At 44.3% G+C, this 17967-nt stretch overlaps 1 protein-coding gene across 4 annotated transcripts in view; it reads right to left on the reverse strand.

The window, feature by feature from the left end:
- MYO1E (myosin IE) overlaps positions 1–17967 on the reverse strand; it is a 230818-nt gene that overhangs the window by 72934 nt on the left and 139917 nt on the right. For all 4 annotated transcript variants that reach the window (XM_053594008.1, XM_053594010.1, XM_053594007.1 and 1 more), the window contains exons 8-12: positions 14038–14172; positions 11818–11950; positions 5908–6104; positions 3070–3150; positions 2692–2778 (exon numbers count right to left, since the gene is read on the reverse strand). In XM_053594008.1, coding sequence (XP_053449983.1) covers positions 2692–2778; positions 3070–3150; positions 5908–6104; positions 11818–11950; positions 14038–14172 — 633 coding nt within the window. The remainder of the gene's footprint in view (positions 1–2691; positions 2779–3069; positions 3151–5907; positions 6105–11817; positions 11951–14037; positions 14173–17967) is intronic.

Consider the following 17967-nt stretch of genomic DNA (forward strand, 5'->3'; position numbering starts at 1 on the left):
TAACTGGACACCACCACACTGCCCTGATGGCCTCCTTCCTCGCTTGCCTTGTGTTGCTGGCTTCCTTTGCTTTCTTCTTTCTAGACATTTATACACGACGGGGCGTCACGGGGCTCCATCTTCCAGCCTTCTGATTTTCTCAGCTGTTCTTCTTTAGGTGATTTCAGTCAATCCCATGGCTTTAAATACACCTCTAGGTAACGACTCCCAGATTTATATCCCTAGTCTAGACCTCACCACGGGGTTCCAGACCCACATGCATTTCACACAGTAGAACCTCTCAAACAACTTCAGGGGACCTCTGATTCTACATCTCCCATCATCTCCACCAACTCCTCTTCTAATCTCACTCTTGAGTCTCAACATTGGCCCTATTTTCCAAGCCACAAAGCTAAGAATCGCTGTTGATTGTACTTTCCTTCTTGGCTATTGCTAATTATTTTCAGCAAGTCCTACTGACTCACTCTAAAAATGTATTCTGAATGTGACTGCCGCTCACTGGGTTACCATCTTGTTGGCTTTCATCACTGTCCAAGTCTACTATTTCTAGCCCAACCTCTTGCAGTAGTAGGATTTTATTTTATTGTTTTTTATTTACTTATTTTTGTTGTTGTTTTTTTCTTTTTTTTTGAGACAGAGTCTCATTATGTCACCCTCGGTAGAGGGCATGGCATCACAGCTCACAGCAACCTCCAACTCTTGGGCTTAAGCCATTCTCTTGCCTCAATCTCCTGAGTAGCTGGGATTACAGGTGTCCGCCACAACACCCAGCTGTTTTTTGTTTTTTGGGGGGGGCAGGTGCAATTGTCATTGTTGTTTAGCTGGCCCAGGCAGGGCTTGAAGCCACCAGCCTTGGTGCATGTGGCTGGCGCCATAATCACTGTGCTATGGGTGCTGAGCCTATTTACTTATTTTTTTTTGAGATGGAGTCTCACTGTGCTGCCCTGAGTAGGGTGCCGTGGTGTCATAGGTCACTGCAACCTCAAATTCTTGGGCTTGAGCAATCCTCTTCTCTCAGTCTCCCAAGAAGCTGGGACTCTAGGCCTGCACAACCATGCTGAGCTGTTTTTCTATTTTTAGTAGAGATAGGGTCTCTCTCTTGTTCAGGCTGGTCTTGAACTCCTGAGTTCAAGCAGCCTGCATTGGCCTCCCAGATGGCTACAATTACAGACATGAGTGACTGAGCCCAGCCTAGTAGTGAGATGTTAAATGCTCACTCTGGATTGCTTTCCTCTGCCTTACCCCACTTGTGTATAAAAGTGTATAGAGCCGGGTCGGTGCCTGTGGCTCAAAGGGGTAGGGCGTGGGCCCCATAGGCTGGAGGTGGCGGGTTCAAACACAGCCCTGGCCAAAAACTGCAAAAAAATAAAAATAAAAAAAAAAGAAGTGTATAGAGCCAGAATGATCTTTGCAAAATGCAAATCAGATCATGTCACTCCCTGCTCATAATTCTTCAATGACTTCCCATCATACCTGATATAAAATGCAAAGTCTTAGCCACACCCTGCAGAGTTCCCCTGTGACCGACTTTTTCCCATCTCAGTCACTGCCACGCTCTCTCTTGGTTCCTGTGCTCTTGCTACTCCGAGGGGAAGGAAGGTGAGCCACCCAGGGCAGAGGTCTTTGTGGAACCCATTGGTTATTGGCTTTTCCTAAGCAGAGTAATGAACACTTTCATGACTAAATGACCCCAAAACAGCCTTTGATATGTCTAGTGGGTTGAATAGTATCCCCCCAAATTTCATGTCCACCCATAACTTCAAATGAGGTTTGAAAATAGTGTCTTTGTAAATGTAATTAGTTAAGGATCTCATGATAAAATCATCCTGGATTTAGAGTGACCTTTAAATCCAAAGATTTTTTTCTTTTAGACAGACTCTTACTCTGTTGCCTGGACTTATAGTGCCTGGTGTCAGCCTAGCTCACAGCAACCTAAAACCCTTCGGCTCAAGCAATCCTCCTGCCTCAGCCTCCCAAGTAGCTGGGACTACAGGCCACCAGAAAGGGAAGAAAGGGTCTTAGGAAAGACTCTCCTCTGAGCCTATGGAGAGAGCATGGCCCTTAGGACACCTTGATTTCAGACTCTGGGCTCCAGAACTGTGAGGAAAGAAATGTCTGCTCTTTTAAGCCACCTACTCTGTGATACTTTGTTTACGGTGGCCCTAAAAATCTTAAACAGGATGTCATCAGGGATATGATGGGAACTACACAGAACTTGAGAAGAAACTCTAGCAAGACGTGTTACCTGAAGTCAGAATTCAAATACCAACTTTGTTAAAAACACACATACTTTTAGGGAAGATTGAGAGTGAAGCAAATCTGAGAAAATCAAGTTTTTCCCTTGGAACACAGTGTATGCCACAGACAACTGGGGTTGGAACGAGGTTCCCATTTTCCGCCTAGTCAGTGAGTCAGTATAGTAAAAACAGCAGCCCTAAGTCCAACTTCACAGCACCCCTTGCTTAAAGGAGAAAGAAAATGCAGCAGATGGTATTTATATTTCATAGAGTAAAATGCCACAATGGCATATGGCTTTTCAGTCTGACTTTATTAGGTTATTTTCCTAATATAAGACTGAAACCTGCATCTATTATCAAAAGAGAAATCTATACCCTTTATAAGAGAAATCTATACCCTTTATAACAAAACAAATTATACATAGAATAGGATGAAGGAAGAAGGACTGCTTACCTGTTCCGCCTTTAACGTCAGTTCAATAAAAATCTGCTGGAGTTTTTCATTAACAAAATTGATACAGAACTGTTCAAAGCCATTTTTCTGAAAGAAAAAAAAAGTTATTCCTAGGTAATCAGTTCACAAAATCATTTAAAAGCCATTTCTTGAGGGATTTGGGGAATTATCTTGCTGTGAAAAGCTTGAAAAGAAATGATGGACGCACGGATAGAAGCAGGTTTATATTTAGGAGAAACTAATTTGGTAAAGGTACACAGAGAACTCACAAAGGCAGAACAGAGCCTGCGTGGTATTTTTTCATTGCCTAGAATTACTTCTCACAGGCCAGATGAAACGTCATCCTCCTCAACCCCCAATCATTCAAACTGACCTCACCTGGAATATTTCAAAGCCATAGATGTCCAGGACACCAATGTTGTATTCTTCATGGTCCTTCTCCATGGCTTTATTGATGGACTAGGGAAGGAAAACAGCATGCCAATTAACTCCTTTCCACTCATTAAAAACAGGCACCTGGGGGGCGGGGAGTAACAGCGGACACGACTACCTGAGGGAAACAGAGGACAGCGTGAAGACCAGTGATTTGCAACATCAAGTACTTCGGAAAACTACCAGGGCCCAAAAAATCTACTAAGGTGGTGGGAAAAACGTATTTGCTTAATGATGAAAACCATTAATTGGGCGGTGCCTGTGGCTCAAGGAGTAGGGTGCCGGTCCCATATGCCGGAGGTGGCGGGTTCAAACCTAGCCCCGGCCAAAAACCACAAAAAAGAAAAAAAAAAAAGAAAACCATTAATTTCTGGCAGAGTTAACTTTCCATGAAGTCTTGAGAATTAGAAGAAAATGTCATCTTGGATGATCAAAGGGAGACATAAAGAATCAACCCTGCCAGCTCTATAAATACCGTTGTCATTGTCCGCCATTCAGCAGTCGTTTAATGTGGCCTAACCCAAAATGCCAGGGATGCCAAGGCAAAGGCAGCCTCTGCTGAGAGGGGATGACCTGTCTGCAGATAATGACAATCATAATCCATTTATTCATTTTTGCCAGGTTTTGCTAATTGTTCTCAACGTGTTGTTTCCCTTAATTCTCACTGCAATTCTCATAATGGCAGGAGTATCATTATTACCCTCATTTTCCTGATGGATATACTGAGCCTCGCCTAAAATTTCACTAGGCAAGAAGCAGGGCCTGGGATTACATTTAAGCAGTATGGAGAGATGCCTAAATCTGTGTTCTTGATCACAGTGAGAAGAGGCCATGCAACTCACGGGGACAGACTTTATGATAGCAGGGGAGCTGTCGGGTAGAGAGGGTGGTGACAGATGCAGGGGATGGAGGGTCACAATAGGAAAGTTCCATGCGGTTGTGAACACCTACATTCTAAAGCACCAGATGTGTTTTCCAAGCAAAGAAAATGGCATATCGCCTTTCGTGAGCTAACGGCTAATGGCATAGGACACTTAGCCCGGTGTCAGGCATATAGTCAGTGCTCAGTAAATGCCACCTCAAATTAGTATCACTTACATGAGCATTCCTCCACTTTTACTACAAAAACAAGAGGTGACGGAAGGAAGGAAGGTGGGAAGTCCAGTGCCAGAAGGTACCCTAAACAAAGAGACAAGAGATGGGGGTTCTACTCCCAGACCTGTACCACCCTCTTGTTGAACAGCCTTGGGCAAGTCTACCAATCCTTAGGCCCAAAACTCCCTGCTCAATAAAATGAGGGGTCAAACTACATGCACGACTACTGTTTGACGTGACCCTGACCTTGCCAAGCCATCTTACATTTCAAATAGCTGCAAGAAGTATCCAGAATTACCCATACCTGCCCCGCTGACCCTGCCCTGACCATACCTAACCATACTTGAAGCCTCAAAAGTATTAGTGTCTGGATTCAAATGCAGACTTCTTGGGTCTAGTGGCCTTGTTGTTGTCCCTTGACTGAAATCCCCTATGGTTCCTTCTAACTTGAATATATAAAAGTCAAAGAAGCAGGACAGCTGGAATCTAGGTGTTCCTAGACCAATCGAATAGTAACAGTGTAACCTTGGGCAAATGACTTAACTTCTCTGTGCCTCACTTAATTTATCTGTAAAGTAGACATAAAATACCTAGGTCACAGGGTTTTTGTAAGAATTGAGTGAGTTTTTCCCCCTAAAATACTTAGAACAGTATCTGGCACGTAGTGCTATATACGTGTGTGCTATTATTATTCTACCATTTAGAGGCTACAGGGATTAACACAGATTGTTTCTGGCAGCTCTTTCCTGCTGAAAGACTAATTTTCTGAATATATATGCGATATACATACATAAATATGTATATATGCATACATAAGTATATATACACATACATAAATAATTATGCTGTAACCAAAAATATCTATGGTCGTGTTAAAGTTTATCCAAAAAGTCTTTGATATTCCTCCCCTCAAAAGGTGAAGGCTAATTCCTGACCCTTTAAGGATAGACTGAACTGAGAGACTTGCTTCTAATGAACAGAGTCTGGCAGAGTGACAATACTTGAGCCCAAGATTAGGACATATAAAACTTGAAGTTTCTCACTTATTTTCTCTTTTAGATCACTCCCTCTGGGGAAAACCAACAACCATGTTAAGAGGATATTCTAGCAGCCCTCACAGAGGACCCTGTACTAAGAACTGAGACCACCTGCTCACAACCAGGGGAGTGATCCATTTCTCAAGTAGATCCTCCAACCCTACTCAAACCTCAAGGTGACTGCAGTTTCAGTCAGCATCTTGACAATCCTCTTGTCCTTGAGCTAGAACCACCCGTGAGAGCAGATCCCAAATACCTGACGCACTGAAACTGTGACAAAATAAATGCTTAGTACTTCAAGCCACCAAGCAACGTATGGTAAACTCAATATCCCTCATCCCTTAGGTTCCAACATCAAGAAAGGGCCATGACCATGGGTACCTAGTTTTATCTAGTTTCTAGTTCTGGCTTTCCTAAACATTTTGCCCCAAAGAAATTGTTATTATGGTAGATTTGAATGTGTCTGGGTGGACAAATCCAAACGTAAAAGCAGGATTCAATGATTCCAGAGTGGGAAGGCACAAGGCAGAGGAATGCGGTAATTAATAGTTAAAAGGAATGAGTCAACATATGAAAACGAAACCCTTCGCAGTAGTTCTACCCTTCATGGCTAAGATAAGAAGCATCACCAAGGTCTACTTGTGTTACTTACGTCTACCAAGAAATCAAAGACCCGGGCGTGCAGGGCCTTGGCTAGCGCGTCCCTGGTGTAACAGGCCTGCTCCACGTTGAGGGTCACGTGGATGGACTCTGACTTGCCTCCCCACTTGCTATCCATCTGCCGGCTCGTTAGCTTCTCCTTCAGCCGGTCCTGGTTTATCCCCAACAGATATGCTGGAAAAGCCAAAACTAGAGGAGTGGAAGAGAACATGGTTATCTTTCAGAATGATACCCATTCATCTTGCAGACATGTGGGGGCTCATGTGTGCACGTGTGTATGCACAAGGCACCATCCTTCACCTCTGCATTACGTTCTATTGTGAATCAGCAATCCTACACACACCCATCTACTTTGTTTTTCCCAATTGTTTTATTACATGAGTCAATTCCTATGATGACTGAGACTTCTAATACAAATGGGCGATCCAAGAAGGATGGTGAGCCAATCCCTCCCACTGAGATCACAGTTAAATGCCTAAAATGGACATCACTCCAAGTGTCCAGCAAGACAGACCCGGAAGGAACTCAATCAAGAAACATTCCTTTGGCTCCAAATATTGTTTTCTTCCTTTTTGGTATAATGTTTTCATAGCATCACTTCCTTAACACACCTGATATGATCAAACGAATACATGTAATAACCACCAATCATATATTTATTGAGCACTTACCCTACGTAAGGTTACTAAAGAGTACAAAATATTTAAGAACTCTTGGCATGGTGCCCGTAGCTCAGTGGCTAGGGCACCAGCCACGTACATTGGGGTGGGTGGGTTCAAACCCGGCCTGAGCCTGCTAAACAACAATGACAACTACAACAAAAAAATAGCCAGGTATTGCGGCAGGCACTTGTAGTCCCAGCTACTTGGGAGGCTGAGGCAAGAGAATCACTTAAGCCCAAGAGTTGGAGGTTGCTGTGAGCTGTGACGCCATGACACTTTACCAAGGATGACATAGTGAGACTCTGTCTCAAAAAAAAAAAAAGAAGAAGTCTTGAAAGCAATAGAGATGAGGTAAAAAAAATAGTTTGCCTAAAAGCTGAATATAGAACACAGACAATGAAGTTCTGAAGACATCTAGATCAGGAAGATATTGCTCGTTGCTGGGGTAGGTGAGGGATTTGGAATGGGCCTGCAAGGATGAACAGGATTTGTACAGATGCAGAGAGGGGAATGGAAATCGCAAAGGTGAGGAGGCGGAATGTAGACATGGCTGGGACATGGTCTGCAGTGTGTAGACTGGCACTGGCTTTGGGGGGAGTCAAGGGGAGGGGGCTTCTTGAATGGTGTGTGATATTTGGGCTAGAGGCCAAAGAGGGGTTGGATAGGCTTCTAAAGAGGGGCATCACAAGAAGATTCCGAGGATAGTGTAGGGGGTGAAATTAGGGAGACTGGTACTACTCATATCACAGCACACCCGCCCTGTCCTGTTGGCACATAGTATGGTGGATTATGGAATAAATGACATCATACTTAGACAAGAAAGAATGTTCAGATTTTTCTAATATGAATGAAAGATTTTCATAGAGGTAAACGACATGTTGAACTTGGATATGAGTCTTCTTTTCCTGCATAATGCTTTCCCAAAATTATCTGATAAAAGGATTTTGTTCAAGACCTTATGATAATGCTCAAAAATCACAAGCCTCCCAATAAAGGATAATCTGCTAGAATTTCACAGATGGTGTTAGAATATAATGGGCTGACATTTCTCAGCATATACCTTCCAAGGAGATTAAGTCAGTGAACACATTTTGAAAAAGGATAATGCTGAAACAAGGCATGTATCATCTATGAGTGTTTCACAAAAATACTTTGACCAGTAGAAGAGCTTTTTACAGAGCACACATGAACAAAATCCATGCACTGATCTGAAAAAGGCAATTTTGTTTAACACATGTCTAGGAATCTGGATGTGTCTTCTGCTGAGCTAAAACTTTCTTTGCACGGAGTAAGGACATAAGATGTTCCTAAATCAGACCAGACGGAATCAAGAGACGTCAGTGTGAGAATCAAGAGACATTTACCAATGTATCCAAAATACATATAAGAAGGCTTCCCCAAGGGGAGGCTACCTGTCAATTATTACCATCCGCATCTGGGGCAGGGTTATCTCACGTGATGCAGTGGACGCTATCATCAGTGGCTTTTTGTAGAGTCACGAGGTCCCTTTCCTTGTTCATGGGGAACTACACCGTGAATGGTTTTATAAAATGAATACTTAGCCCCATGTGGTCTGTTTCATAAACACAGGCTTCTCCTAAACCCCTAAAACAGGGGTGTAGTTAAAATATTTGGTGAAAATGTTTATGCCATTATCTTTATGACCTCAGCAAAGAAATAAAACAATCAGGGAGTCCCATAAGAGACTCTGAGATAATACAGACAGGCGGGGCTGTCAAAGACACATGCTCCACTTCCATCTGTTGTACCTTTTCTGAAGAGGCTATAACTGGAGGACTCACAGGCACTCAAAAGATGAGGCATAGAATTTGGCCAAGAATCAGAGCCGCAGGCATAGGGAAGCAACAAAGAAGGCTACAGGAGAAATATAGTGTTTGTTTGGAAGAAACTCCGTGCCATGTTTTTTAAGTACAAGTTTTTATGACCTCATATTTTCTTCAGTGCTTGCCCTGGTGCTGAGATTACAGGGCTGCTCGTACCGACTTCCTCCAGGCTGTGGATTTCCAGGAGGGTGTGTGTTGACTCTGGCTGGATAAGAGGGTCAGTGCAGAAGCTGGGAGGCTTGGGGAGGTGAAGGAGGAAGATAGCAACAATTAATTTGAAAACGAGGATGTTAACTCCGGTATAGTTTCAGAGTGATACACCGGATGGGTTTGAGCCCGGCCTGGGCCTGTTAAACAACAATCACAACTCCAACTGAAAAATAGCCGGGTGTTGTGGTGGGCGCCTGTATTCCCAGCTACTTGGGAGGCTGAGACAAGAGAATTCCTTAAGCCCAAAGAGTTTGAGGTTGCTGTGAGCTGTGACGCCATGGTTAGAGTGCCCTGGTGGCAGGCTAGCTCATAGCAACCTCAAACCACTGGGCTCAAGTGATCCTCCTGCCTCAGCCTTCTGGGTAGCTGGGACTATAGGCACCTGCCATAACACCCACCTAATTTTTCTATTTTTTAGTAGGGACAGGGACTTGTTGTTACTCAGGCTGGTCTTGAACTCCTGAGCTCAAGCAATCTACCCACCTCAGCCTCCCAGAGTGCTGGGATTACAGGCATGAGCCATTATGCCCAGTGAAAAAGCATTGGTGAACATTATGTTATAAACTCCGATTATTGCACAAAGTGGGACCAAAGAAGGGACACGTGTGTCTGCTCTGGAGCACATAGCACTCAAACTCAGGACACTGATTACCACATACACTGAGGTTGATGGGTTCGAACCAGCCTGGGCCTACTAAATAACAATGACAACTGCAACAAAAAATACCTGGGTATTGTGGTGGGTGACTGTAGTCCCAGCTACCTGGGAGGCTGAGGCAAGAGAATCACTTAAGCCCAAGAGTTTGAGGATGCTGCGAGCTGTGATGCCACGGCACTCTACTGTGGGCGACATAGTGAGACTCTGTCTCAAAAAAATTTTTTTTTACCTTCCAAGAAGGCAAAGGAAACCAAATCTAATTCCATAGAAACTGCCACCAAACCAAACTGTCAGTGTTAAAAGGCCACATGTTTATGATCCTACTGGACATACGCTCACATGTGTTAAATGTCAATGAAACAATATATAAAATTTATAAACACAGTTATTATTATTTTATTTTATTTATTTATTTTTTTAGAGACAGAGTCTCACTTTATCACCCTCGGTAGAGTGCCATGGCATCACACAGCTCACAGCAACCTCCAACTCCTGGGCTCAAGTGATTCTCTTGCCTCAGCCTCCCAAGTAGCTGGGACTACAGGCGCCCGCCACAATGCCCAGCTATTTTTTTTTGGTTTGCAGTTCAGCCGGGGCCGGGTTTGAACCCACCACCCTCGGTATATGGGGCTGGCGCCTTACTGACGGAGCCACAGGCGCCGCCCAACACAGTTATTATTATTACAATTATTGGGTCACATTTCCAGACTTTATGAACACCCTGTACATTTATTGTTTTCTATCCCTTCCCTGGTAAATATAATTCATCTTAGTCTTTATCAGATAGTCATCAGAAGTTAGCAGAACTTTCCTCTTTTATCAGAAAAGAAAACAAAAACATAAAAAAGAACCTTATTTGGAATGGAAATATCCCTACTGCATTGTCAGCAGTGAGTGGGATACTATTTATTACTAAGCATCTAAATTTATCATCCTGAAGAATGCTGAGAAAGGAAGAATGTCTTCCTGGGTGGTTAAAGGATGTGTGGGTTCTGAGAGCAGCCTGGAAAGCTGCCGATGCCTGAAGTCACACACCGTGATATTTACGGCAGATTGTGGGCACAGGCGACCCATAATATCTCTCTGCAGGAAGAACCCTGATTTCTTCCATTCAGATGCTGAGGCTCCAACTCTACAGATGTGGTCATTAGAGGTGAATATCAGTAATGCTGACCCAAATGTCAATGTCCATTTCTTTCTGTGTTCAGAAACCCAATCCAGTCTCACCCCTGCATAGACTGTGAACCTGTGAGCGTCCCATATTTATATATAGTCTGTCGCTTGTCTTTTGAGGCCTTTATGTGAATTTAGACCCTAAAGACTAGTTATAGAAAAGGTTTTCATTAAAAGTCTACTCTGGGCCTGGCGTGGTGGCTCACACCTGTAATCCTAGCACTCTGGGAGGCCAAGGCCGGAGGGTCACTTGAGCTCAGAAGTTCAAGACCAGTCTGAGCAAGAGTGAGGCCCTTATCTCTGCTAAAAATAGAAAAATTAGGCCAGGCGCCGTGGCTCATGCCTGTGATCCTAGCACTATGGCATGCTGAGGCGGGTGGATTGCTTAAATTTAGGAGTTTGGGACCAGCCTGAGCAAGAGCAAGACCCCATCTCTAAAAATAGCTGGATATTGTGGCAGGTGCCTGTAGTCTCAGCTGCTCGGAAGGCTGAAGCAAGAGGATTGATTGCTCAGGCCCAAGAGTTTGAAGTTGTAAGCTGGGCACCGAGGGAGACTCTGTCTCAAATAAATAAATAAATAAATAAATAAATAAATAAAAATAGAAAAATTTGCTGGGTATTGTGGGGGGTGCCTATAGTCCCAGCTACCTGAGAGGCTGTGGCAGGAGGACTGCTTGAACCCAGGAGTTTGAGGTTGCTGTGAGCTAGGCTGACACCAGGGCACTATAGCCTGGACAACAGAGTGATAGTCAGTCTTAAAAAGGGTAGGGTGGGGAAGGGGCAGTGGAGATAGGGTCATGGTGTATGACACACCTCTTGGGGGTGGGACACAAGTATAAGATGGATTTTATCTAATAAATGCAATCACTGCAACCTAATTCTTGTACCCTCAATGAATCCCAAACAATAAAAAAAAGACGAATCTTTTGCATTATTAAACTATTCATCTTCATTAAAGATATCACTTTATCTTTAAATCTAAATGTAAAAGTTTTCCAGATTTCCCCAAGAGTAATGACAAATTGAAATGATTTCACTAATCATTGATGGGGCGGGACTCTGCAATGCACAGAAGTGGGGGTAGTCTCAGGAGGCTGTTTTGTTTTTCCCCCAGCAGGACAGGTTAAGATTTCTCCCCTCTTCCCAATACACCTCAACTGAGACCCTAAGCAAATGAAAGTGGTGGCTTGCTTCTGTTTGGAGGTAACCACCCATTCCCCTAACCCTAAATGTAGCCCTATCCCCAACCTGAACCCTAACCCTGAGACCCAAGCAAAGGAAAGTGGAGGCTTACTTCTGATCGGCACTAACCACCCATTCCCCTCATTCAGTGACCACAGGCCAGAGCTACGTACACTCTTCACTCTCCACTGCCGCGTAGTTTCCAACTTCTTTGAAGCTGATGTTTCCCAGGTGCAGCACCCCTGCCACTATCTGCAACACCAGCGTCTGTTCTTCCGCAAAGATCCCGATCACATTCATCGCATGCTGGAAAAGAGAAATTATCCAGGCAAATTGATCACAAGCTTTAGCAGCACATAATAAGGAAGCAAAAGCACAGTAGTTGCTTTAAATAAAGTTGTAACAAATACAGATGAGTTAAAAAAAAAAAAAAAGAAGTCAAAGCAGAGCTCAGGTTGTGCAGTTATATGTGAATTAGCTTGAGATGGCCCCGGAAGTGCCTGTATGTGATCACGGACCAGTCACACAGTCTGCTCAAGCCTCAAAGTCATGCTGTAAGGGCAATTCTATCTTTAAACACAGCATGCCATCCTCCAGGAATAAGGGCAGGAGAACTCCAGGGGGAAAGATACTCTGGAGTGGTAGCTGTATGCCAGGCCTCTGTCTGTCCCCTCTCCTTCTATGGGCACTGCTGACCCTTTCCAGCTACTCCAAATAGGCTCAGGAGATCTTTCTCTTCATCAGGAGAGGTGAAAATAGATTGTACTCCCAAAAGGATCTTGGTTAAAGCTCTCCAGAAGATGCAGCAAAAGCATCATTAAAAACTCTCATTTCTGAGGCCGAGCATCATGGCTCCCGCCTGTAACCCTAGCTCTCTGGGAGGTTGAGGCAGGAGGATACCTCAAGCTCAGGAATTCAAGACCAGCCTGAGCAAGAGTGGTCTCCCCATCTCTCCTAAAAATAGAAAAAATAGCCAGGCATTGTGGAGGGCGCCTGTAGTCCCAGCTATTAGGGAGGCTGAGGCAACAGGACTGCTTGAACCCAAGAGTTTGAGGTTGCTGTGAGCTGTGATGATGCCACAGCACTCTACCCAGGGCAACAGAGTGAGACTCTGTCTCAAAAAAAAAAAAAAGTCTGGGTGACGCCTGTGGCTCAAAGGAGTAGGGCGCCGGCCCCATATGTCGGAGGTTGTGGGTTCAAGCCCAGCCCCAGCCAAAAACTGCAAAAAAAAAAAGTCTAATTTCTGATGTCCTTTGAATTGGATAAAAACAGTTAAAAAGCACCACAGCTGCTTCTTGCTCCTTAAGCTGTTTTTACATGAGCTCTTGGAAGCACCAAGGAATAAACAGGTGAAACCACAAAAAAAAAAAAAAAGAAAGAAAAAAAAACAGTTAAAAAGCTGAAATGTAGCGATTTGTCTCCCCAGAGAACTATACTCTAGGACCCACGTGCAGGCCCTTACCTGCGTGTTTATCCTTCCAGCTCCTCTGAGGCCATGTGGCATCTTGATACCATTTTATTTCCTGGTACTCCGGACACAGTCTATCTGAAGTTTTGTTCTTTCAAGCACCAACTGAACCTCCATTGCTCACTCAGGGTCTGCCACTCTGTTCTGGATCCGGCTGAGGAATGGTCCCGCCTTGTAGCTGGCTCACAGGACAGTGGTAATGCAGCCCTTTGAGGCTAAATGGGTGACTTGCCTACCTCCAGAAAGTTCTAGTTTGACTCCTTTAAGTTGTTTCCCCAAGGATGCAATCCCTTAATCTACTGAGTTTTACAACTCGTACCCTAACACACACACAACGTGAAGGGTAGGGAGTAGAAAAATCATCTTCTGATCTATGGACTACAGAGGTGAAGAGAAAGTCCTCAGAGCAGAAGCGAAAGGGTAGGAAAAAAACTAAAAGCATCGGGTGGCGCCTGTGGCTCAAAGGAGTAGGGCACTGGTCCCATATACCAGAGGTGGTGGGTTCAAACCCGGCCCTGGCCAAAAACTGCAAAAAAAAAAAAAAGCATCCCCAAAGTAAAACCTAGTAAGTCCACAAACACGTAGTTTGCTTAGCCTTTCTAAGGAAGCAGAACTCACTGACTGGGCAGGCCACCGGCAAGAAGGTGCTGAATGTATTCCCCACCATAGTTTCATCAGAGCTCCTGCAGTGGGAATCATGAGGAATTCACTTTTTTACCTATGTCACATCATTAAATGGTCCTTAGACAGCCGGGCACATGGCTATTGAAGGGTCCTGAAACATAGGTGTTCGGACATGGAGCATTTACAGCAGGACGAAGTGGCTATTTCAGGCTGCTCTTTGCTTTGTAAGCCTTCACTGCCCTTTCTGCCACGGGCAATGCCCAGTTTGGAAAGCAGACTTACCAGAGTAAGTGGCACTTACCAGAGTTTCCTGAAACTCTCTCCTGTCGTCGATGTCATCAACCTTGTATGACCCCGAGAGGCTCAGGTAGTAATAATAGTCCATGCTGGTGATGCCGAGGCTGTGCTTCTGTTCTGCAGAGGCGCCCTCGATGAGCTGGAGCAAGAGAACACGGGATGTGCCATGATGTGGACTGTATGGCACCCAAGGATACCTGGTGGATCCTGCAGCCTCCATCCCCAAGCCCAGGGATGAGGGCTTTCTAATCTTGATGTCTAAAATTATAGGTGGTTCCTAGTCTCTGAACTACGAAGGGGTTTCTGGATGTCTGGTCTCCCCGTAATAGCCCCTAATCATCTCTGCAGATTCTGATTCTTAACTCTGGTAAAATCTGCAAAGGGTGAGGGTTTCCCCCTGTCCAGTGAAAGGAATTGTGTGTGCTGCCATGCTTGTGACGCCTTGGAGAGCAGAAAGCAAAACAGATTATAATTATTTGGTTCCTGCCCAAAGAGCTTATGGCTTCTGACAGTGGAGCTGGCTTCTCCATGCTGCTTACTACAGGGTGTTTTTAATAACAACAGCTCATAGATCTTGCCCTCTGATATTCTCAAACCTCCTGACCACTGACTATTTGTCACGGCTCTTGTGTCTGCCTTAATTCTGGACATGATCCTCTTAATGGCCTCCAACTAGGGGTGTGCTGGAAAATGTGTAACAATCAACCCTTGGGAGAAAAAAACTGATTTGTCATGTTTGCTAATGCTCATAGTGTAAATACTTGCCCTATGACTGATTTCAAACCAGCAAAGAAAAGTCACAGGAGGGGGAGGTGGAAGAGATTAGGCATAGCCAGTGTGAACCGGCTCCGGGCACAACACGGCTCTAACAACTTAATGATATTTAGAAAAAATAGCGACAGTGCCTGGCCATGCTTCCCGCCTTTGTCAAGTTCCTCATGCTTGCCAGATACAACAGATCACGCCTGTAATCCTAGCACTTGGGATCGAGGTGGGCGGTTGGCTTGAGCTCAGGAGTTCGAGACCAGCCTGAGTAAGAGTGAGACCCTGGCTCTACTAAAAATAGAAAAACGAGCCGGGCATTGTGGTGAGCATCTGTAGTCCCAGCTAAGGCAGAAGGCACCTCTTGAGCCCAGGCATTTGAGGTTGCTGTGAGCTATTATGACACCACGGCACTCTACCCAGGGTGACAGAGTGAGACTCTGTCTTAAAAAAAAAAGTTCCTCATGCCAGCTTGGTTCCTTCCCCCAAACAGGGTGCCTCATATCTATTCCTGAGAAGTCCCAGGTCATCCCATGACATTAGGCTCCCTTCCTTTTCTTCCCTGTCTCCCCAAGATCTTTTCGTGCTGCTCCTTCCTTTTTGGGGGGGTGTTGTTTTTATTTTTTGTTTTTTCCCAGAGGATGGCTAAGGAAGAATATTCCTACCTCCTTTTCAGTTCTCTGCCCCCTCACATCACCTAGTTGCCCCCCACTCACATCTTCAAACCTTTCTTCCTCTAACTCTTCCGTCTACAAATACGCTGCTTTGGCCTTCCCGAGAAGCTCCCCTTGACTCTGAACTTGCTCAAGCCTCAGGCTCTCCTTCCTCACTGTGATGTGACTACCTGCACTCTGGTGCCTCCTCTCACCACTCTGATGAAGTCCTTTTTGCGGCTACTTTCCAGGGGCTGACTCTAACGACTCTTTCTCGGCCTCCAGACCCTGGGCCCATCTCTCTCCCAGGCGTTCTGAGCATTTGATCCTGTTGCCGCTCCCCTGGGGTCTTTCCCCGCTCTCCTCCAGCCTGCAACCCAGTCCCCAGCCCTATATGTGCACTATTTTCTCTCCACACTCACTCCCATGGGAGTGTCATCTATTTCGCAGCTTCAACCATTACTTTTATGTCAGAATCTTGAATCCCAAGCATAAGAGTTCACAGCTTCTCTTCTGATGGTTTCAGACCTACAGCCAGGACGCCACAGGGGTGGGGTTGGGGGGCTTGAATTTATTGAAAAAGGCTGGCATCCCTTACGCTTGATAAATAATATACTGAGTAAATGTGAGATATATATTGATACAATTATTTTTCATTCATCTGTACTTTTGCTTTGAGTGATACAACTTAAGGCATTACTGATTTCACAGACATTTGTGGTCATTTACGTAGTTTTCAATCAACAGATACCAACAACAAAAAAAATTATTTGCCACCATCTAAGAGGTCTGTGTAATTAAGGAGACAGATTATGAGAGACACCCACAGTTTAGCATGCTTCTAATCTAGTCATCTTCAAACTACACAATGAAATAAAGCATAAAAACAGTTACCAGGCCTTTCTTCAAAGAAGGTTTAACCTGGTTCCCTAATACATATAATCCTAATGAGTAAACCTGAAATTTAAAAATTTGCCTTATGCCATCAGTATGTGTTTTAAATACTTAAGAACCTTTAAAAAAAAAAATAGCTGAATCAGATGAATGCCAACAGCTGGAACACGATTTTAAAATATCCTGCAAACTGCTCTAGCTCCAAACTCTCCATGGCTTCTGAGGGTCTAGGTGGACCCCAAGCCTATCTTAAATCTTCTCTCCAACAGTTCACTTTTGGAGACCTCCACCCCTGCAGACTGGCTGAAGCCTGGCTCACTGATTGGCTTTCCCTCTCTCGCCCCCACTGCACTAGAGGGTCACCTGTCTTCCCTTATCAGTCCCCATCTACTCTACCTGGGGATCCACCTCACCTCTTTAATACCTCCCTTTATCACCCCAGCAACTCGCCCAACATGAATTCTTCCTTGGCAAAGACTCAAAAGATTCCTACTTTTATTTTGTAGCTGTATCAGTACTTTCTTTTTTTTTTTTATTGTTGGGGATTCATTGAGGATACAATAAGCCAGTTACACTGATTGCAATTGTTAGGTAAAGTCCCTCTTGCAATCATGTCTTGCCCCCATAAAGTGTGACACACACTAAGGCCCCACCCCCCCTCCCTCCATCCCTCTTTCTGCTCCCCCCCATAAACTTAATTGTCATTAATTGTCCTCATATCAAGATTGAGTACATAGGATTCATGCTTCTCCATTCTTGTGATGCTTTACTAAGAATAATGTCTTCCACTTCCATCCAGGTTAATACGAAGGATGTAAAGTCTCCATTTTTTTTAATGGCTGAATAGTATTCCATGGTATACATATACCACAGCTTGTTAATCCATTCCTGGGTTGGTGGGCATTTAGGCTCTTTCCACATTTTGGCGATTGTAAATTGAGCTGCAATAAACAATCTAGTACAAGTGTCCTTATGATAAAAGGATTTCTTTCCTTCTGGGTAGATGCCCAGTAACGGGATTGCAGGATCGAATGGGAGGTCTAGCTTGAGTGCTTTGAGGTTTCTCCATACTTCCTTCCAGAAAGGTTGTACTAGTTTGCAGTCCCACCAGCAGTGTAAAAGTGTTCCCTTCTCTCCACATCCACGCCAGCATCTGCAGTTTTGAGACTTTGTGATGTGGGCCATTCTCACTGGGGTTAGATGATATCTCAGGGATGTTTTGATTTGCATTTCTCTAATATATAGAGATGATGAACATTTTTTCATGTGTTTGTTAGCCATTCGTCTGTCGTCTTTAGAGAAAGTTCTATTCATGTCTCTTGCCCATTGATATACGGGATTGTTGGCTTTTTTCATGTGGATTAATTTGAGTTCTCTATAGATCCTGGTTATCAAGCTTTTGTCTGATTGAAAATATGCAAATATCCTTTCCCATTGTGTGGGTTGTCTCTTTGCTTTGGTTATTGTCTCCTTAGCTGTACAGAAGCTTTTCAGTTTAATGAAGTCCCATTTGTTTACTTTTGTTGTTGTTGCAATTGCCATGGCAGTCTTCTTCATGAAGTCTTCCCCCAGGCCAATATCTTCCAGTGTTTTTCCTATGCTTTCTTTGAGGATTTTTATTGTTT

The sequence above is a fragment of the Nycticebus coucang genome, chromosome 6 (genome assembly GCF_027406575.1).
Source record: "Nycticebus coucang isolate mNycCou1 chromosome 6, mNycCou1.pri, whole genome shotgun sequence".
NCBI classification, from domain to species: Eukaryota; Metazoa; Chordata; class Mammalia; order Primates; family Lorisidae; genus Nycticebus; species Nycticebus coucang.